Source organism: Felis catus, chromosome C2 (assembly GCF_018350175.1).
Source record: "Felis catus isolate Fca126 chromosome C2, F.catus_Fca126_mat1.0, whole genome shotgun sequence".
NCBI lineage: Eukaryota > Metazoa > Chordata > Mammalia > Carnivora > Felidae > Felis > Felis catus.
The window spans coordinates 67,290,533-67,309,131 of record NC_058376.1 but is presented as its reverse complement, the minus strand read 5'-3'; the positions used below and the strand labels follow the sequence as shown (position 1 = coordinate 67,309,131).

Below are 18,599 nucleotides of genomic sequence, written 5' to 3'. Positions count from 1 at the left end.
ACAATTCAAGAGTATATGACATGATGCAAAGAAGTGAAATATAGTTGAATTTAATGGGAAATAATTTGTACTTTAATTAAAATTAAATTATATTTATAATTAAACTCCTCATTTGCATTAGGCATATTTCAGTCCTTCTGTAGTCACATGTGGCTAGTTGATAATGAATTATACAACATGTGTATAGACCTTTCTCTTCTGTTTCTGTTATCTCTATTCTGCGTAATTTTTATTTCACTCCTAGAAGTTTCTTCTTATTTCCGGTCTGTGTCTTGGAAGGCAGCCCTGAATCTTGGAAGGCAGCCCTGATGAGTCAGTTCTGAGAATTCAGAGGGGCTAGGCTGATCTAGCCTTTTAGTCCTTTTTCCTGTGGATCCCTTACATTTACCCAGTATTGGGGAATGGAAAAGCCCTGCCAATTTAAGCTGCTGTTCTTAGATTGGCCAACTGTGCTTTCCAGTAAGAACTTGTTGACTATTTGGGGATTTTCCTGTTCTCAAGGCCATTACTGTTGCTCTGTTGCTGCCTTCTTCCTTTGCGTAGGCTCTTAATACCATGCAGGTCTTGTGCCTTTTGGTGGTTTGCTCTGCCTGCTTGTATTTTGGAGTTTGTGGGACTACCTTCCTAATTTCATTGTGAATATTATCTATGGGTTTTGGTTTTACTATTTAGTTGTGCTGTCTGTTTCAATGTGAGGATTCGGAGAAGTTGAAAAATTGCTGCTATTGCTTCTATTTTCCTCTGACAAATAATTCTGATAATTACTTTTTAAAAACCACTATGCACATGTAGTTCACTTTTGTGTTAAGTGGAAATTAGAAGGATATTGGTAGGTATTGGGGCAAATGAGACGGCGAGGTCGAAGAATTAAGCGTGCTAATTCTTTTGTTTAAATAACTATTTTTTTCCTTCTGTGTCTTCCATTTGATAAGCGCTCAACAGAGGTGGAAGAATTTTTAATTATGAAGCAACAGCTCCAAGAGAAGGAAGAACTCATTAGCACTCTGAAAGCCCAGCTCAGCCAGACGCAGGCCGAACAAGCTGCTCAGGTAGGGGGGAAGGTACCTCATAATGGTTAGAATAAAGAATCATGAAAGTCTAATGGGTTATTACATGACAAGCCAATTCAGACACTTTTTTTTTTTTTTTTTTTAGTTTATTTCTTTTGAGAGAAAGAATGCAAGCAGGGGTGTGGCAGTCCAGGGAGAGAGGGAAAGAGGGAAAGAGAAAGAATCTCAAGCAGGCTCTGCACTGTCAACACAGAGCCCAACATGGGGCTCAAACTGATGAACCATGAGATCATGATCTGAGCCAAAATCAAAAGTCAGACACCCGACCAACTGAGCCACCCAGGTGCCCCAATTCAAACACTTTTGAAAACCTTAGTATATAAAAGTATAGTAACTAGAATGTTACAGTAGAAATGAGAAGGGTATGGTAGTAGAAGAAAATAAAAGTGTTACTATAAAAGTGTTACAATAAAAGTGTTGATAAATTTGCCATAACCTAATTGATGGCTGTTTCTAAGTTCTACAGTCCTGTAATTTGGTTTTAATATCACACAGAAATTCAGTCTTTTATGATTTGGCTTGTGTTGTTTGGAGGGGACTGGTAAGGTAAACAAAAAGAAATACAAATGATTAGGTCCCTTCTTTCCCTATAGTAAAATCTTACTGAGAAGTTAAATTATAATCAGAAGGTTTCTTAGTATATGATGAGAAAGTGGTATAGGTTACATGATTCAATGTTAAAAAGCACTAGTATTTGACATTCTTCATATTTATTTCTGCTACCAGGACCAGACTGTTTGGACTGGCATCCTCAACTCCTTCTCTCTGGCTGTTTTTCTAAATTTCCAGCTTGACCACCCAACCCTATATTTTTCCCTTGAGAATACTTTTGAGTCGTGAATTTGTTTTTTCCCTTGAAGTATCTTTGCATAATAGTTAATTTTTTCCATTGGGTGTTTAATTTTTTGATAAATTATAGTATTAACGGTGTTTTCTGTCCGTGGATGGTCTGCTGCTATGTATACAGTTAATATTGTATATCCCGAAATCCTCACTTTTACAAAACTATTAGCTTTTATTGTGTCCGTTTTAGGCAGAAGCACTATATATAATGTAGCATAGAGAAATACAAAATATGTATTTTACTGAACGGCATAAAACATGGAAAGCCAAGAATATAAATATATTATTAACAGATCCATCATAATGCAAACCATTCAGAATGAGTGAATAGCAAGCGTCAACACAAATGGACAATATTTTGAGAGATGAAAGAGGTTACCATGAGTGTGATATCCAAGGAAGGTACATGGAAAAATTAGGCAAAACTGTGATGGATAGATATTAATCTCAACAAGATGGGGGAAAGTATTCCATTTGTGAGGAATGGTCTGAGCAAAGTCACAGAGATTAAAAAGGAATATGGTACATTTATAGGAAAGGATACGTAGATGTATTTGGTAATGAAGGACTCCAATGCCTATACACTTGCAACACAGGATTCCAGATTCATAGTAATGTCAGAATTAAGATAAAAAAATTACAAAGATTTTTTTCCTACCCAGAAGGAGAGCTGAGATAATTCAAGATGTCATAAATTGAAAAAATTAGCAGTGGTTGAAGGACCAATACAAACTGGGCAAGCTAAGATGCGGTCAGCATACTCAACTACAGATCTTAAGGAAATGAATAAGTAGGCATTTATATGCAGACAACACATGTGCACGTGCGCGCACACACACACACACACACACACACACACACTACAGATCTTAAAGAAATGAGTAAGTAGGCATTCATATGCAGACACACATGTGGACGTGCACACACACATAACTGCAGAACAGAACAAAACAAAAACACTGATGTTAAACAGCTCACAGTCTATTTATTTCCATTTTATTCTGTTAAGAGCCATTTACAAATAAGGGTGATCTAGAAGCCTGCAAGTAATGACACCTGAAAATAGTGGTGCCAGGAAGAGGTGGTAAGAGTTTAGAAATATACCAAGGTCTTTGGTAAAAGCAGTTCTTTGAAGATAAGACAAGTTGATATTCCTGATGAACATGGATGCAAAAATTCTCAATAAAATACTAGCAAACTGAATCCAACCAATACACTTAAAAAATCATTCACCATGATCAAATGGGATTTATTCCAGTTGTAGAGAATTTTGAATAAAAGATCCATTAGTTTGAAGTTTGACTTAATAGGGCATGAGATTTTTCACTGAAAGTTTTTGAGCCTGAGTGTGATATTGATGTGCCTAGGACTTAACAGAAACCTAATTTCACTTTGTAGGTTTAATATTCTAATCTCTGCAGAACTTTTAAAAACTATACTTCTTGTATATTTAAACATTTTAGTAGCCATGCAAATATAATTTTTAATCACAATTTGTATTTAGGCTGATTTCTGAATTTGATAAGAGGATTTCTCTTACACTGGAAGTTATTGTCAGGCCTGTCTCTCTTTCAGCAAGCATTCTCATCCTTGACATTAAAAATTTAATTTAAAAACTCTATTGTCTATCAGTTCTCAGTGTCTATCTTTGGAGAATAGTGTGTGAGTTTTGTTTGTGCTATATTCGGGGAGTGTAACGTGTATAGTTTCTCTGGTGTGTGTCTTTAGTTGAGTTCCATGCAGCAGGTGGTCCGAGAGAAAGATGCCCGCTTTGAAACACAAGTTCGTCTTCATGAAGATGAGCTTCTTCAGTTAGTAACCCAGGCAGATGTGGAAACAGAGATGCAACAGGTGTGTTGCTAAAACTTAGTAGAATGACTGTCATTTGGTTAACTTTTAATTAAATTTTCTACCTTTGCATACTGCTCTCTACTTGGTCTTAGTGTGCTCCTTAATTGGCTTCTTTTTGGTGATCTTGTCTTCTGTTGCATATTAATTATTTATTTTTTCTTGTCCTTACCTTGCCTTTTATGCCTCTAACCAGGTTGTTGGTACTCAAAAGCTAAATTTAATTGGCAAATGTATGTGGTAGTCAGAAATTGGTTTCTCTTCAGTTTGCCAATTGTAGCTGCATTAAAGACCTGATCCAAAGCTTCAAATCAATGAAGCCAGTTTTAAACTTTCAAAAAATTATAAAGATGTAAAGGAGTGATTTTGAAGTCATAAAGTCTCTTATTAAATCAATTATTCTAAAAAAATTCATTGGGCATATTTTGGAAATTGGCTTCATTGTTTTTAAGTTTATCATCTACTAACTTGAAGGTATTTGTTTTTATTTAGTGTGTAGTGCAGTCTGGTAACTAAAAGTGCTCCAGTGGTATTTCATGGTTGATGCATTTAATTGTTTTTGAGTGAAAACTTCTTCCACGTTCTAAGTAATCCTTCAGAATACACCACTAAATAAAGTTTCAGAATATAGCACTCTTTGAAGTAGTATATTAATATATACATGTATCATTGATTTATTTATCCAACAAATGTGTATCGAGTGCATGTCCTGTGCATGAAGCTAGAAGAGAAATGGTTCTTGCCTGCAGAGAATGTTCTCTTTGGTGAGTGAGATATACATGTACTTATGTTACTTAGGAGTAGGACATTGACTATATAATTTTAGAAGTGGATGTTTTATTTTCTCTAATTATTAAAAAGCCTCCCTAATTCAGGGGCTCGCTTGTGTCTCAGTTTGGTTGTTGTCAGTGTACTGGAGAAGGCAATTTCGGAGATTCTTTTTTGTGCTGGAGGGGGAGCATGGCATGCTGGTGTCCCACTCTTTAATCTGTCATCTCAACATCCAAAAAACAGAAGTACACAAATCTACGTAATATTTCGAAAGGTAAGCAGATAATGGTGCTCATTGGTTTAGCACATTGTATCTAAAACATTTCCTTCTCAGAAATTAAGGGTGCTGCAGAGGAAGCTTGAAGAGCATGAGGAAGCCTTATTGGGCCGTGCTCAGGTGGTGGACTTGCTACAACAGGAGCTGACTACTGCCGAAGAGAAAAACCAGGTACTGCCTCGTGATCTTTACTGCCTGTCTTAGGAGTGGAGTATTCATTTCCACTTTAGTTTCCCAGGCAGCACATATAACATCATAAGCCTTCTTTTTAAAGTTTATTTATTTATAATTTTTTTAATGTTTATTTATTTTTGAGAAAGAGAGAAAATGGGGGAGGGCAAAGAGAGATAGAGACACAGAATCCAAAGCAGACTCCAGGCTCAGAACTGTCAGCACAGAGCCCAACGCAGGACTTGATCTCATAGACCACAAGATCATGACCTGAGCCAAAGTAAGACACTCAACTGGCTAAGCCACAACCCGAGCGCCTCTCATTTATTTTTGAGAGAGAGCGAGAGCGAGAGAGCATGTACACATGGAGGAGTGGAGGAGGGGCAGAGAGAAAGGGAGAGAGAGAGAATCCCAAGCAGGCTTTGTGCTGTCAATGGGGAGCCCAGCTTGGGGCTCTATCTCATGAATCGTGACAACATGATCTGAGCCAAAATCAAAAGTCAGACGCTTAACCAACTGAGCCATCCAGGCATTCCATAACATCGTAAGCCTTCTGAGAATTGGTGCCATTTATTCATTCTTTCAACAAATACCCTGTGCTTACACGGTGGTGATATAACGATAAGCTTACCTTTTGTATCTTTTATTCTTGCTTTTATTTGTATCTTTTATTCTTGCTTTTTCCTTTGTGCTTTTAGGTCTTATGCAATTTTAGGTTTGGTCCTGGGTCTCTAGCCCCATGCTTCACCTATGCTTATTGAATTCACTATGCTTATTGAAATGAAAGAATGAATTTATAGCTCATGAAGCCTAGTTTCTGTAGAATGTCATACTGTCTTCTAGTGAGTTTCCTTTCTGTTAGCTTGCTCCTTTGGTATCTCGAATGGTTCTTGTGCCTGATTTTTACTATCCTTTGTTTGTTTTTGTTGATTTTCTGTTGGCTTGAAATAATCCCACCATGCAGTATTCCCTGAATCTAAAGTGATCAGACAAAGATGTTCTAAAATCTTAAGCTCAAGTATCCCATCCCAGGCTGTAACCCATCCTGTCATTCCCTTTCTCAGGCTGTCTTGACCTTTATTCTCATTGAGATCCTTCGGTCCTTTCACTTTGTTCCTCTGGTATGTTAGTTCTTTCTTGGCCTCTCTCCTTTCCCCATCTGCTGTTGACCCATGTTTGACCATTTGGAATACTCTTTTATCAGACCTTAGGTTCCCTATGTCCTTGTCTTATCACATTCAGGTAGCCAAATCCTAATGTAGAATCGGTGCTATAGTCCAGATTCTCTGCTTATTCATCTGGGTGCTGCGTGCTGCTGGAGAAAGTCAATCATCTTCTTTCTTCTTAATTTTCAACTCTTCTTGAGAAGGATGTCTTGCATAGAAACATGTTCCCAGATCTCCCATCCTAATAAAACCTATATCCTGATCCCGAGGCTCCTCTCACTGTCTTCAGGCAGTTAGGTTCAAATCTCAGTTGTGCCTCTTACTAGATAGTTACTATACAAATAGTTACAACTATGTGACTTTTGGCAAATTTCCCTTTTTCTCTGCTCCTGTTAATACCTAAGTATCTCTTTCATGGCCTCTATCACTTTTGAATTATCTGGTTAAATGTGACTCCCACTGAACTCTGAGTTCCATGAGGGCAGGAAAGACATTCATTCATTCATTCATTCGTTCATTCAATATTTATTGAGTACCAGGTACTCATTGTGACATGCACTATGCTTGGTGCTAGAGAACAGTGATGATAAAACAAAGTCCCTTCACTTATTGAACTTATTTTGTAATGGGAGAGACAGAAAATAAAAGATGACGCACAAATAAGTATGTATGAATAGAAACTGTTAAAAGTATCTAGGAGCAAATACAGGGTCTTATGCAATTTTAGGTTTGGTCCTGGGTCTCTGGCCCCATGCTTCACCTAGAACAGGTACTTCACTATGCTTATTGAAATGAAAGAATGAATTTATAGCTCATGAAGCTTTGTCTTTTTTTCTTAGATTCTCTCTCAGCAGTTACAGCAGATGGAAGCTGAGCATAATACTTTAAGGAACACTGTGGAAACAGAAAGACAGGAGTCCAAGATTCTAATGGAAAAGATGCAACTTGAGGTGACAGAGAGAAAATTATCTTTCCATAACCTGCAGGAAGAAATGAATCATCTTCTGGAGCAGCTTGAGCAAGCAGGTCAAGCCCAGGCTGAACTACAGTCCCGGTACAGTGCTTTAGAGCAGAAGCACAAAGCAGAAATGGAAGAGAAGATCTCTCACATTTCGAGTCTTCAGAAGACTGAGCAAGAGCTACATTCTGCCTGTAATGCTCTAAAGGAGGAAAATTCAAAGCTTCTCCAAGATAAGAGTGAACAGGCAGTTCATTCAGCCCAGGCTATTCAACAACTGGAAGGTCAGTATTTGGTTGCTTTTCAAGTCTACTTGGTTAGCACCTGAGTGTCTCCTACTTCAGAATTTCAGGGATATGTTAATGACATCATTTGCTCAAAGCAATTGAATCATTAGCAGAATTACGAAAGACATCTCTTCTGAACTCTTTGTCATTTTTCCTATCTCTGGCTGAAGTTATAATCTGACTTAATATTATAATTATCATTACAGAAATAAAAACTATTGATAATGATGTGTCATGTATTAAAAAGAATGCTATGTGAGGGGCGCCTGGGTGGTGCAGTCGGTTAAGCGTCCGACTTCAGCCAGGTCATGATCTCGCCGTCTGTGAGTTCGAGCCCCGCGTCAGGCTCTGGGCTGATGGCCCAGAGCCTGGAGCCTGTTTCCGATTCTGTGTCTCCCTCTCTTTCTGCCCCTCCCCCGTTCATGCTCTGTCTCTCTGTCCCAAAAATAAATAAACGTTGGAAAAAAAAAATTAAAAAAAAATAAAAAATAAAAAGAATGCTATGTGAAACATGACTGTGATCTGAAAGTTTCAGTAACTGAAATGAGTAGGATTTGTTTTTTGTTTTCTTCAAATTTTTCTCTAAATTTTAGTTAACATACAGTGCAATATTGGTTTCAAGAGTAGAATTCAGTGATTCATCACTTATATACAACACCCAGTGCTCATCATAAGTGCCCTCCTTATACCTATCACCCATCTAGTCCATCTCCCATCCACCTCCCTCTGATAACCCTCAGTTTGTTCTGTCTTTAAAGAGTCTCTTTTAGTTTGTTTCCCTCTCTCCATGCCACCCCCCATATGTTCATCTGTTTTGTTTCTTAAATTCCACATATGTGTGAAATCAGATGGTATTTGCCTTTCTCTGACTTATTTCACTAGCATACTACACTCTAGTTCCGTCCACATTGTTGCAAATGGCAAGATTTTGTTCTTTTTGATGGCTGAATAATATTCCATTGTATATATATGCCACATCTTTATCCATTCATCAGTCGATGGACATTTGGGCTCTTTCCATAGTTTGGCTGTTGTTGATAATGCTGCTATAAACACTGGGGTGCATGAATCCCTTCGAATAAGATTTTTGTATCCTTTGGGTAAATACCTAGTAGTGCAACTGCTCGATCATAGGGTAGTTCTATTTTTAACTCTTTGAGGAACCTCCGTACTATTTTCCAGAGTGGCTGCACCAGTTTGCATTCCCACCAACAGTGTAAGAGGATTCCCCTTTCTCCACATCCTCATTGACACCTGTTGTTTCTTGTGTTGTTATTTTTACCCAATAACTGAGTAGGATTTGAATTAATTTTTGGGAAACTCAGGCTAGATCTAGGTACATAGGTAGGGAAACTGAATGGTGTGGAATCATCCTTACTTGTAAAGATGGATCTGAATGCTTTTCTTAAAGGTAAAAAGTTCTTTTTAAGGAAAATCTTTATCCTTTAAGAAGGTCTAATGAAAACTTATTTTTTAAAAAAGTTTTATTAAAGTAATACATGCTTCTAATTTAATTCGAAGAGATTGGCATACATTTGAAGGAAAGATTTTAGAAAAACTTAAGTTGAAGATCTGTATTGAGGAGTTGAACATTAACCAGAAAGCCTTGAAAGGCATTACATGGGAACAGTGTATTACATGAGCACACTGTCCTCTTAACTGGACCATATTTATGTGCAGAGTTGTGCCATATTATCTTGGTGGGACTCATAATGATTCAGTGTAGAGTGAAGAAAATAAAATTTAAAAATACTAAAGGCATTTTCAAGGGGTTAAGGAAAAATGACTTTGTAAAAAATTCTAATCCTGTTTTATTTTACCTTTTAAGGAATTGGTTTACGGAGATGCCTTTTGGTCCTTCAGAGCATGTGAACAGTTAAAACATGACATTGGCATAATTTTAATTAAGATAACTGGAGTAAGGGGTGCCTGGGTGGCTCAGTCGGTTGAGTGACTGACTTCGGCTCAGGTCATGATCTCATGGTCTGTGACTTTGAGCCCCATGTCGGGCTCTGTGCTGGAGCCTGGAGCCTGCTTTGGATTCTGTGTCTCCCTCTATCTCTGCCCCTCCCCCACTCATGCTCCGTCTGTCTCAGAAGTAAATAAACATTAAAAAAAATATTTAAAAAAAGATAACTGGAGTAAGCAGCATGTGGTATATCTCTAGAAGATAACAATTTACCAAGTTTCAGACTTGCAGCAGAAATCATTTTTATTTACTTACTTTCCTTTCCTTAGAGCAAGTCAAATTTCTAAGCAGACCAACCTTGCAACAGCATGAAGCAGCATCTCAGACTTCTCTCCCAGATGTTTATACTGAGGATACACAGGTAATTAAATGTTTATTTCTTACGAATATGATCTGTCTTTGCTATATCTATACTTGAGTGCTCTAATGAGAATTTATTCCAGAAAGTAGTATAAACTTTCTGTCTCTTCTGCCTAATAGGATGCTTTTTTAAAAAAAATTATTTATGTATTTTGAGAGAGACAGAGAGGGTGTGAGCAGGGGAAGAGCAGAGAGAAAGGGAGAATCCCAAGCAAGCTCCACACTGTCAGTGCAGAGGCCAATATGGGGCTCAAACTCAATTGCCAATTAGCTGTTGATTGGCCCATATATTCTCTTTTCCTTCTGTAAAAATCTCTGTGAGAAGCTAGATTGTAATCATCATAAGGCTGTTACGGAGCATGATTATCAGAACAAGGAGAGTTAGTTTGATGCTCTTAATTGGCTAGTGTCAAGCTGGGATAACTGGATTCATTCATCTCCGTTATAAGCTATACCCTTCCAAACTGACAGACATATTGACCATCAGAGTTCCATGGTCCCTGGGCAGTACTGTACCCTGATAAAAATTTTTGTTTCCTGGCTTCTAGCATCTAGCTTTCCAATCTCTTCTGTTCTCAAAATCACAACTTTTCCCTCTAATGTTTGAAGACATTTTTCAATAATTTCAAAAAATTTAAAGAATATGATAGTGAATACCTCTATATCCACTATCTGGGTTCTATCAACATTTTACTAAAAAACAAGCAAAGCAAAGCAAAACAAAACAAAACAAAACATCTTACTGTATTTGCTTTATAAAACATCTATCCATTTATCCATCCACTACCTCATCTTAATTTTTTATGTATTTCACAGGAAGTTGTAGATACATTTTTCTCTAAATATTCCAACATGCATATCATTAACTAGATTTTAATATTTATTTATAGTTTTTTTCTTTTGAAGTAAGATTTATGAAACATGAAATGTATAAATATTAAATGTACCATTCATTGAGTTTTGTCAAATGCATACACTACTGTTACCCCAAATCCCTATCAAGATATATCACTATCTCCCCACGAAGTATTCTCATACCTTTTTGAAGCCAATCACATCCTAACCTTCTAGAGATGACCAATGTTCTGTTTTTTCACCACAGATTAATTTTGCCTGTTTTCCAGAGTCATGTAAATATATGTGCTCTTTTGTGTAAAGTTTCTTACACTTAGCCTGTTTTGAGATTCATCCATATTGCTGCATATATCATACTGTACTTTTTATATTGCTGAGAAGTACTTAATTTTGTGAATATATTGCATTTTCCTTTTGCATGACTGTGCTGTAATTTCCTGTTGATGATTTCCTGGGCTTTGGCCATTATGAATTAAGCTGCTATAAACATTCTTGTACAGGTATTTGTGAGGACATACGTTTTCATTTATCTTCAGTAAATACTAGTTGAGGAATTGCTGGGCCATAGCGTATGTATTTAGCTTTATAAGAAACTGCCGAATCATTTCCCAAAGTGGTTGTATTATTTTACATTGTCACCTAAAATATATGAGAGTTCTAGTTGTTCCACATCTTCTCCAAGATTTGATATTGTCAATTTAAAAAATGTTAGCCATTTTAATGGGTGCTTGGTGGTATCTCATGGTTTTAATTTGCATTTCCTTGATGAAAAATGATATTGAACATTTTTTCTTGAGATTCCTGGCTTTATATATCTTATTTTGATCAAGTGTCTTTTCAAGTTATTCCCCCATTTAAAAATTGAAGTTCTTTGTCTTTTTATTATCAAGTAGTAGGGATTCTTTATATATCCTGAATGCCAATTTATTTTCAAATCTGTTTCGTGACTATTTTCTCCCACACAATGGCTTGCCTCCTACTCATATTCTTCATGTCTTTTAATTAGTAGACATTTTATAATTTTGATGAAACCTGTTATTTATCTATTTTTTTTTTGTTATAATTTTCTGTGCCCTAACTAGGAAACCTTTGCTTAATGCCAAGTCATGAAGTTTTTGTCTTGTTTTCTTCCACAAGCTTTACGGTTTTAGCCTTCCCAGTTAAGTCTCTGAACCTCAGAATTTTTGTGTGTAGTGTAAGGTAAGGATCAAGGCTTATTTTTTTCCCCCATATAGATGTCCAGTTGTTTCAGCACTATTTCTTGAAAAGACTTTACTTTCCTCATTGGATTTCTTTGGTATATTTGTTGAAAATCAAATGATTACTAGGTCCATTTCTGAACTTAGTATTCTGTTGTCTTGATCTGTTTGTCAGTCCTTATGCCAGTAACACACTGTCTTTACTACTGTAGAGTGTAGTTAGTCTTGAAGTCAAGTAGTATAAGTCTTTTGATTTTGTTCTTCTATTCAAGATCGCTTTATTACAGGTACATACCCACAGAAAGTATATAGTCTGTGTTCTCAAATTGTATTAAAAAAAAAAAAAAACGAGGGGCGCCTGGGTGGCGCAGTCGGTTAAGCGTCCGACTTCAGCCAGGTCACGATCTCGCAGTCTGTGAGTTCGAGCCCCGCGTCGGGCTCTGGGCTGATGGCTCAGAGCCTGGAGCCTGTTTCCGATTCTGTGTCTCCCTCTCTCTCTGCCCCTCCCCCGTTCATGCTCTGTCTCTCTCTGTCCCAAAAATAAATAAATGTTGAAAAAAAAATTTAAATCAGATAGGAATTCAAAAAAACATATTTAAAAAAAAAAAAAAGAAAAAAAAAACGAAAGAAAGCTGGGTGGGATTTTGAGTTGGCATTGTGTTGAATCTATAGATCAATTTAGGGAGAATTGACATCTTAACACTACTGAACTTATCAATCCATGAGCAAATGTAGTATATTTTCCCACTTATTTTTATCTTCTTTAATTTCCTTCAGTGATGTTTTATAGTTTTCATTGGAGGGGCTGTGCACATTTAAAAGTTTATTCCAAAGTAGTTCATGCCTGTTGATGCTATTGTAGATGGAATTATTCTGATTTCAGTTTCCAGCTGTTTGCTGCTAATGTGTAAATATACAATTGAATTTTGCTTAGTAACTTTATATTATCTGAACTTGACAAATATTCATTTTATTAGTTCTAGTCTCTTTTTATAGATTCCTTGGATTTTCTAAGTAAACCGTCATGTCATCTCCAAATAAAGATGACTTTTACTTCTTTCTAATCTTTATGTCTTTCTTTTTTTTATGCAATAGCTAGGACCTTCATTTTCATTACACTATTTCATAAAGTGGTGAGATTCTTGCATTGTTCCTGATCTTATGGGAAAATGTTCTATATTTTACCATTAGCTATGCTTACCATTAACTTTAGGTTTTCAATAAATGTCCTTTACTGGATTGAGGACATTCCCCTCTATTTCTAGTTTTCTGAGAATTGGCATTGAATTTTGTCAAATGCTTTTTCTGCATTTTTCTAAATGCACATATGGATTTTCTTTTATATTCTGTTAATGTGGTACAGTATTTTAATATTAAGCCAACCTTGTGTTGTTGGGATAAATCCCACTTGGTCATGAAGTATTATCGCTTTAATACATTACTGAATTTGATGTGCTACTATTTTGTGAAGGATTTGGTATCCATATTCATGAAGGATATCAGTCTATAATTTTCTCTTTGTTTTATAATATCTTTGTCAGATTTTGATATTAAGACTGTGCTGGCCTCATAAGACAAGCTTGAAAGTGTTCCTTTTTATTTTCTGAGAGTTTAAGATTGGTATTAAATGTCTGAAAGAATTCAACAGTGAGACCGTCTGAGTCTAAAATTGTAAAAGAAAGAAAGAAATTGAATTTCTTTTACAGGTATAATGCTAATAAGATTTTTTTTCATCTTATGTCAGTTTGGGTTTTTTTGTTATTGTTGTTGAGATTTTGCCCATTTCATTGAAGATGTCTAGTTTTTGTCATATTGTTGGTTATAATATTCCCTCTTTATCCTTTTAATGCCCATAGCTTTTTAGTGGCACTCACCCTCACCCCAGTCCCTATTGTTTTTTAAAAACTGAGATATAATTGATACATCATTGTATAAGTTTGAGGTGTACAAAGTATTGATTTGATTCATTTATATTTTACAGTATGATTACCTTAGCCTTAGCTAACACCTCCATCATGTCACATAATTATCACTTCTGTTTTGTGGTGAGAATATTGAAGATCTAGTCTCTCAGCAACTTTCAAGTATGTGATACAGTATCATTAACTGTGTATCATAGTGCTGTAAATTAGCTCTCCAGGACAGAATTTGTTCATCTTCTCACTGCAAGTGTGTATCCTTTGATTAAAATTCCCTCAATTTATGCTTTGTTTTCCTGAGCAGTGTTACTAGCAATTATTCCACTTCTTATTTTTTTTTAATCTTTTCAAAGAACTAGCTTTGGCTTTGTTGATTTTCTCTGTTACTGGTCTGTTTTCACTTTCATTGATTGTTGCTTTCTGGTATTTCTTTCTACTTAATTGGTTTTACTTTGTTGTTCTTTTGCTAACCTCTCAAGGTAGAACTTTATATCAAAGATTTAAGTTTTTTTCCCTCATATAAGCATTTTTCATTTAAAGTTACACAATTCTCTCAAAGTCCATAGTTTGATATATTTTTTATTGTTCATTTTTTATTGTTCATTTTCCTTGCGATTTCTTCTTTGTGGATTATTTAGAAGTGTGTTGTTTAATGTCTAGAAATTTGGTTTTATTTCTAGATATTTTATTATTATTGATTTGTAATTGGATTTCATTGTGATCAGGTAATATGCTGTATATGATTTAAAATCCTTTGACATTTTTTAGAGACTTGTTTTATGATACAGCCTGTGGTCTTTCTTGGTGATCATACCTTGTGCACTTGTAAAGGATGTATATTCTCTAGTTATTGGATTCTGGAATTATCTATTTTTCCTTTTAATTGTCATTTTTTGCTTCTTCGTAATTTGAATTTCTGTTATTAATTACTTTTACATTTATGATTTTATGTCTTCTGAGGAAATGTTCCTTATTTCATTTATAAAATGTTACTCTATCTCTAGTAACATTTCCTTACTTGAAGTTCTTTTTTTTATCTGATATTAATGAAAGAACTCTAGTCTTCTGATGTTTACTGTTTGTATAGTACGTTCTTTTCTATCCTTTTACTTTCAAGTTACTCTTTCTTTAAAGTGAATGTCTTACCTATCCTATGACCCAGCAGTAGCACTGCTAGGAATTTACCCAAGGGATACAGGAGTACTGATGCATAGGGGCACTTGTACCCCAATGTTTATAGCAGCACTCTCAACAATAACCAAATTATGGAAAGAGCCTAAATGTCCGTCAACTGATGCATGGATAAAGAAATTGTGGTTTATATACACAATGGAGTACTACGTGGCAATGAGAAAGAATGAAATATGGCCCTTTGTAGCAACATGGATGGAACTGGAGAGTGTGATGCTAAGTGAAATAAGCCATACAGAGAAAGACAGATACCATATGGTTTCACTCTTATGTGGATCCTGAGAAACTTAACAGAAACCCATGGGGGAGGGGAAGGAAAAAAAAAAAAGAGGTTAGAGTGGGAGAGAGCCAACGCATAAGAGACTCTTAAAAACTGAGAACAAACTGAGGGTTGATGGGGGGTGGGAGGGAGGGGAGGGTGGGTGATGGGTATTGAGGAGGGCACCTTTTGGGATGAGCACTGGGTGTTGTATGGAAACTAATTTGACAATAAATTTCAAAAAAAAAAAAAGTGAATGTCTTAAAAGCAGCATAAAGTTTGGTTATGCTCTTTTATTTCTTCTCATAATCTCTAGAGTGTTTAGTGTCCATTTAATGTAATTATTGATACGATTGGATTTAGCTGTACCGTTTTTTCTTATTTGGGATTTGATAATTCATTTTTTCTTCTTTCATTGATTTTCCTTCTCACACTCTGCCAGGTGTGTTTGCCCCAAAGTCTGTTTCCTTGTTTTTCAAGATCTCATTCTGAGGCTTTTCTGTCAGTGTTTTACTTGCTCCTTGTAATGCAAACCGGGAACTTCCCTTAGAATAAGTCATAGAATCCTTAAACTCATCTCTTGCCATTTCTTTAAACATTAAGTGAAGATTTGGGGCTGAGTAGGCTGTAAAGACTATCAAGGCTCAAAAATTCTACAGTTTTATGAAGAATTGTATAGAAAATCCCCTTGGCGGAGAAAAACCTGTATAAAACGACAGACAACGAAAGATGTGTCCTAATGAGATATTTGCCTCACTAGGAAAACAAAACCAATATGGATGCATAAATGAAGCACAAGATAATTTTTATTATCCTTGGAAAAAACAAAAACAGTTATGGCTCTTCTTCTTTTTAAAGATTATATATTAACTTTTGTCCCTGTTCTTCTTTGGGAGTCACTCTTCATGTTTAGTCTCCTACAAGAGAGTGATCTGGTTATCAAGTGGCATTAAGCAAACTTTGTAATGTTACTTATGGACCTGAAAATGTTTTTTCTTGTGCAATAGACTTGAGATTTCTGTCTTTGTAATCCAGTGCCTATTCTTAAATTTGAAAGCCAATGAACTAGAAGTTTGTGTGAAAATTTTTCTATCTTCTGATAAAAAGCATTACTTTAAAGATGAGCTAGGCAAATAAGTAGATGCCATATTTAAAGTATTTTCATGGCTGGAGAACTTTTAGAAGACAAAAATGCCAGAGGCTATCTGGGCATTATGTGAGGGTTTTTCACTGAGAATCATTAATTTGTTGTCTTTCTACATTTTAGGTAGTCACTGAGGAGAATATTGCCTTTTTGCAGAAGAAAGTGGTAGAACTAGAGAATGAAAAGAGAGCTTTGCTCCTTAGTTCTATAGAGCTGGAGGAGCTGAAAGCTGAGAATGGTACGTATAAATGAAAACCATAATTCTCTGTCTTCTCAACCCACATGCTTCTACTTTTATCACTATACATGTGTAACATGTAGATTTTCTGATTCGATGACAATGATCTTAGCACAGCTGGTGGTTATTAAAGATAGGATTAATACACAATGACCAGTTAGAGCATCATACCCGTGTTTATATAATAACATTTTACATTATGGGATGTAAATGCTGCAGGATATCAGTATTTTGGAGTGGTCAAGGGATCTTTTCAGGAGCATGGCTTGAATAGGACCATAATAAGAGGATGAATTTTTAAAGAGGCAAAATGATGAGAGAAAGGGTATTCCTGGTAATACATTTTGGGGATGAAGTAACAGAGATTAGTGTAAAATAAAGGTTCAAAAGTAGAAAACATTTTGAGTTTTGCTCATGCTATATACTACTTACAACCCTATCCCTTTCGTTTAGTCAGGCTAATTCTTACTCATCTTTCAGACCTCAACTAGGGTACTTTACCAAGTAAAGTTTGTACCATTTCTTTTTATTTTTTTTTAATGTTTATTTACTTTTGAGAAAGAGAGAGACAGAGCCCGAGTGGGGGAGGGGCAGAGAGAGAGAGAGGGAGACACAGAATCTGAAGCAGGCTCCAGGCTCTGAGCTGTCAACAAGGGGCTTGAACTCATGAACTGTGTAATCATAACCTGAGCTGAAGTCGGATGCTTAACCAACTGAGCCACCCAGGTGCCCCAAGTTTGTACCTTTCTTAAACTCTAGAGACAGTATTTCCACCTTAACCATTTTTCAGTTCTACTTAGCTGGGGATTATATATCTGTATTAGACTGTTCCCACCATTGCTAATATATAAAGAACACCACAAATTCAGCTCATTAATCAACCCGCTTAAAGCACTTCTTTGAGACTTTATCCATGATGCTTATTTTGCAGTTTTGCAAACAGTGCCTATCACTGTCATGTAGCTCATTATAGTTTAGAGGTGTTACACAAGTTCCATTCTCTTTGCTTTTTCCTGCAAGGATCACTGCCCTTAAGGTTTTCTGTATTAGTTTTTGTGTTTGGTTTTAGGTTACCTTTGCTTTATGTGTCATATTCTATTCAACTCCCCTTTTGCACTTCCGTTTCTACCACTGTACCTCTTCCTCAAATAATCTTGTGAGATGTCTGAACACATTATATACTGTCTCAAATTCATTTGTTTCATGAATTGTCATTCATTCATTTAGCAGATTTCTGTGGTACCTATTCTATGTGCCAAGCAGTAATCTAGTTGCTGTGATAACTTGCCTAACATATTGCAGGGGAAGATAGGCCATGAACAGATATATAAATTTTAAAATTTCAGAACATGATAAGTATTAGGATAAAAATAAAATAAAATAGATAACTGCAAGTTTGCCTGGGGGAAGAGGAAAGCAACATTAGAGTCATTAGGGTAGGCCTCTCTGAGAACTTGAAACCTGAATGAAGAAAAGGGGACAGCCATGCAAAAAGGCCAAGCAAGAAGCATTCCAAGCAGAGAAAAAAGCAGTGCAAATACCATGAAATGTGAATAAACTTGATATGTTTGCAGACAGAAATAAAGCCAGTATTTTGGGAGGAGAGTGAGCAAAAAAGGGCCAGTGCAGAAGAAAAGGTTGTAGAATAGGTGGGGTCAACTCATGAGAGCCCATGTAGGTCATGTTAAGACATTTAGATGTAGTATAAAATGCTTTTTTTACCTTTAATATATCTGTCTTAGCTTCTCAGAAAGAGTATAAACTTCTTGGGGGCATGTTAATACTCAGTGTTTTTATCCTCCAAGGTACTACTACCCTTTTTAGATATATGTATCAAAATAGAACATGGGGTAGAACTTAGAAGATTGGATTATGATCCCAGCTCTCTGTGAACTAGCTGTAGGTCATGTCATTTCAACGTTTCTTTATATGGTCATTGAGGAGATTAGATAGCTGTGTTCTAGTGCTAAAATTTGATGTCTTTATAAACATATGTGAAAGAACATTGAAGACCTTTAAGTGCTGTATGAATGTAAGATGTATATTATGAACACAGTAGGGTTATGGATAAATC

General features: G+C 36.0%; 1 protein-coding gene across 6 annotated transcripts in view; it reads left to right on the top strand.

The window, feature by feature from the left end:
- The window catches only part of GOLGB1 (golgin B1), a 91,651-nt gene that overhangs the window by 29,348 nt on the left and 43,704 nt on the right, over positions 1 to 18,599 (top strand). For 4 of the 6 annotated variants that reach the window (XM_023260208.2, XM_023260205.2, XM_019839828.3 and 1 more), the window contains exons 6-11: positions 933 to 1,049; positions 3,642 to 3,764; positions 4,867 to 4,980; positions 6,986 to 7,388; positions 9,630 to 9,721; positions 16,411 to 16,525. In XM_023260208.2, coding sequence (XP_023115976.2) covers positions 933 to 1,049; positions 3,642 to 3,764; positions 4,867 to 4,980; positions 6,986 to 7,388; positions 9,630 to 9,721; positions 16,411 to 16,525 — 964 coding nt within the window. The remainder of the gene's footprint in view (positions 1 to 932; positions 1,050 to 3,641; positions 3,765 to 4,866; positions 4,981 to 6,985; positions 7,389 to 9,629; positions 9,722 to 16,410; positions 16,526 to 18,599) is intronic. The other 2 variants (XM_023260206.2, XM_023260207.2) reach the window with 2 other exon arrangements.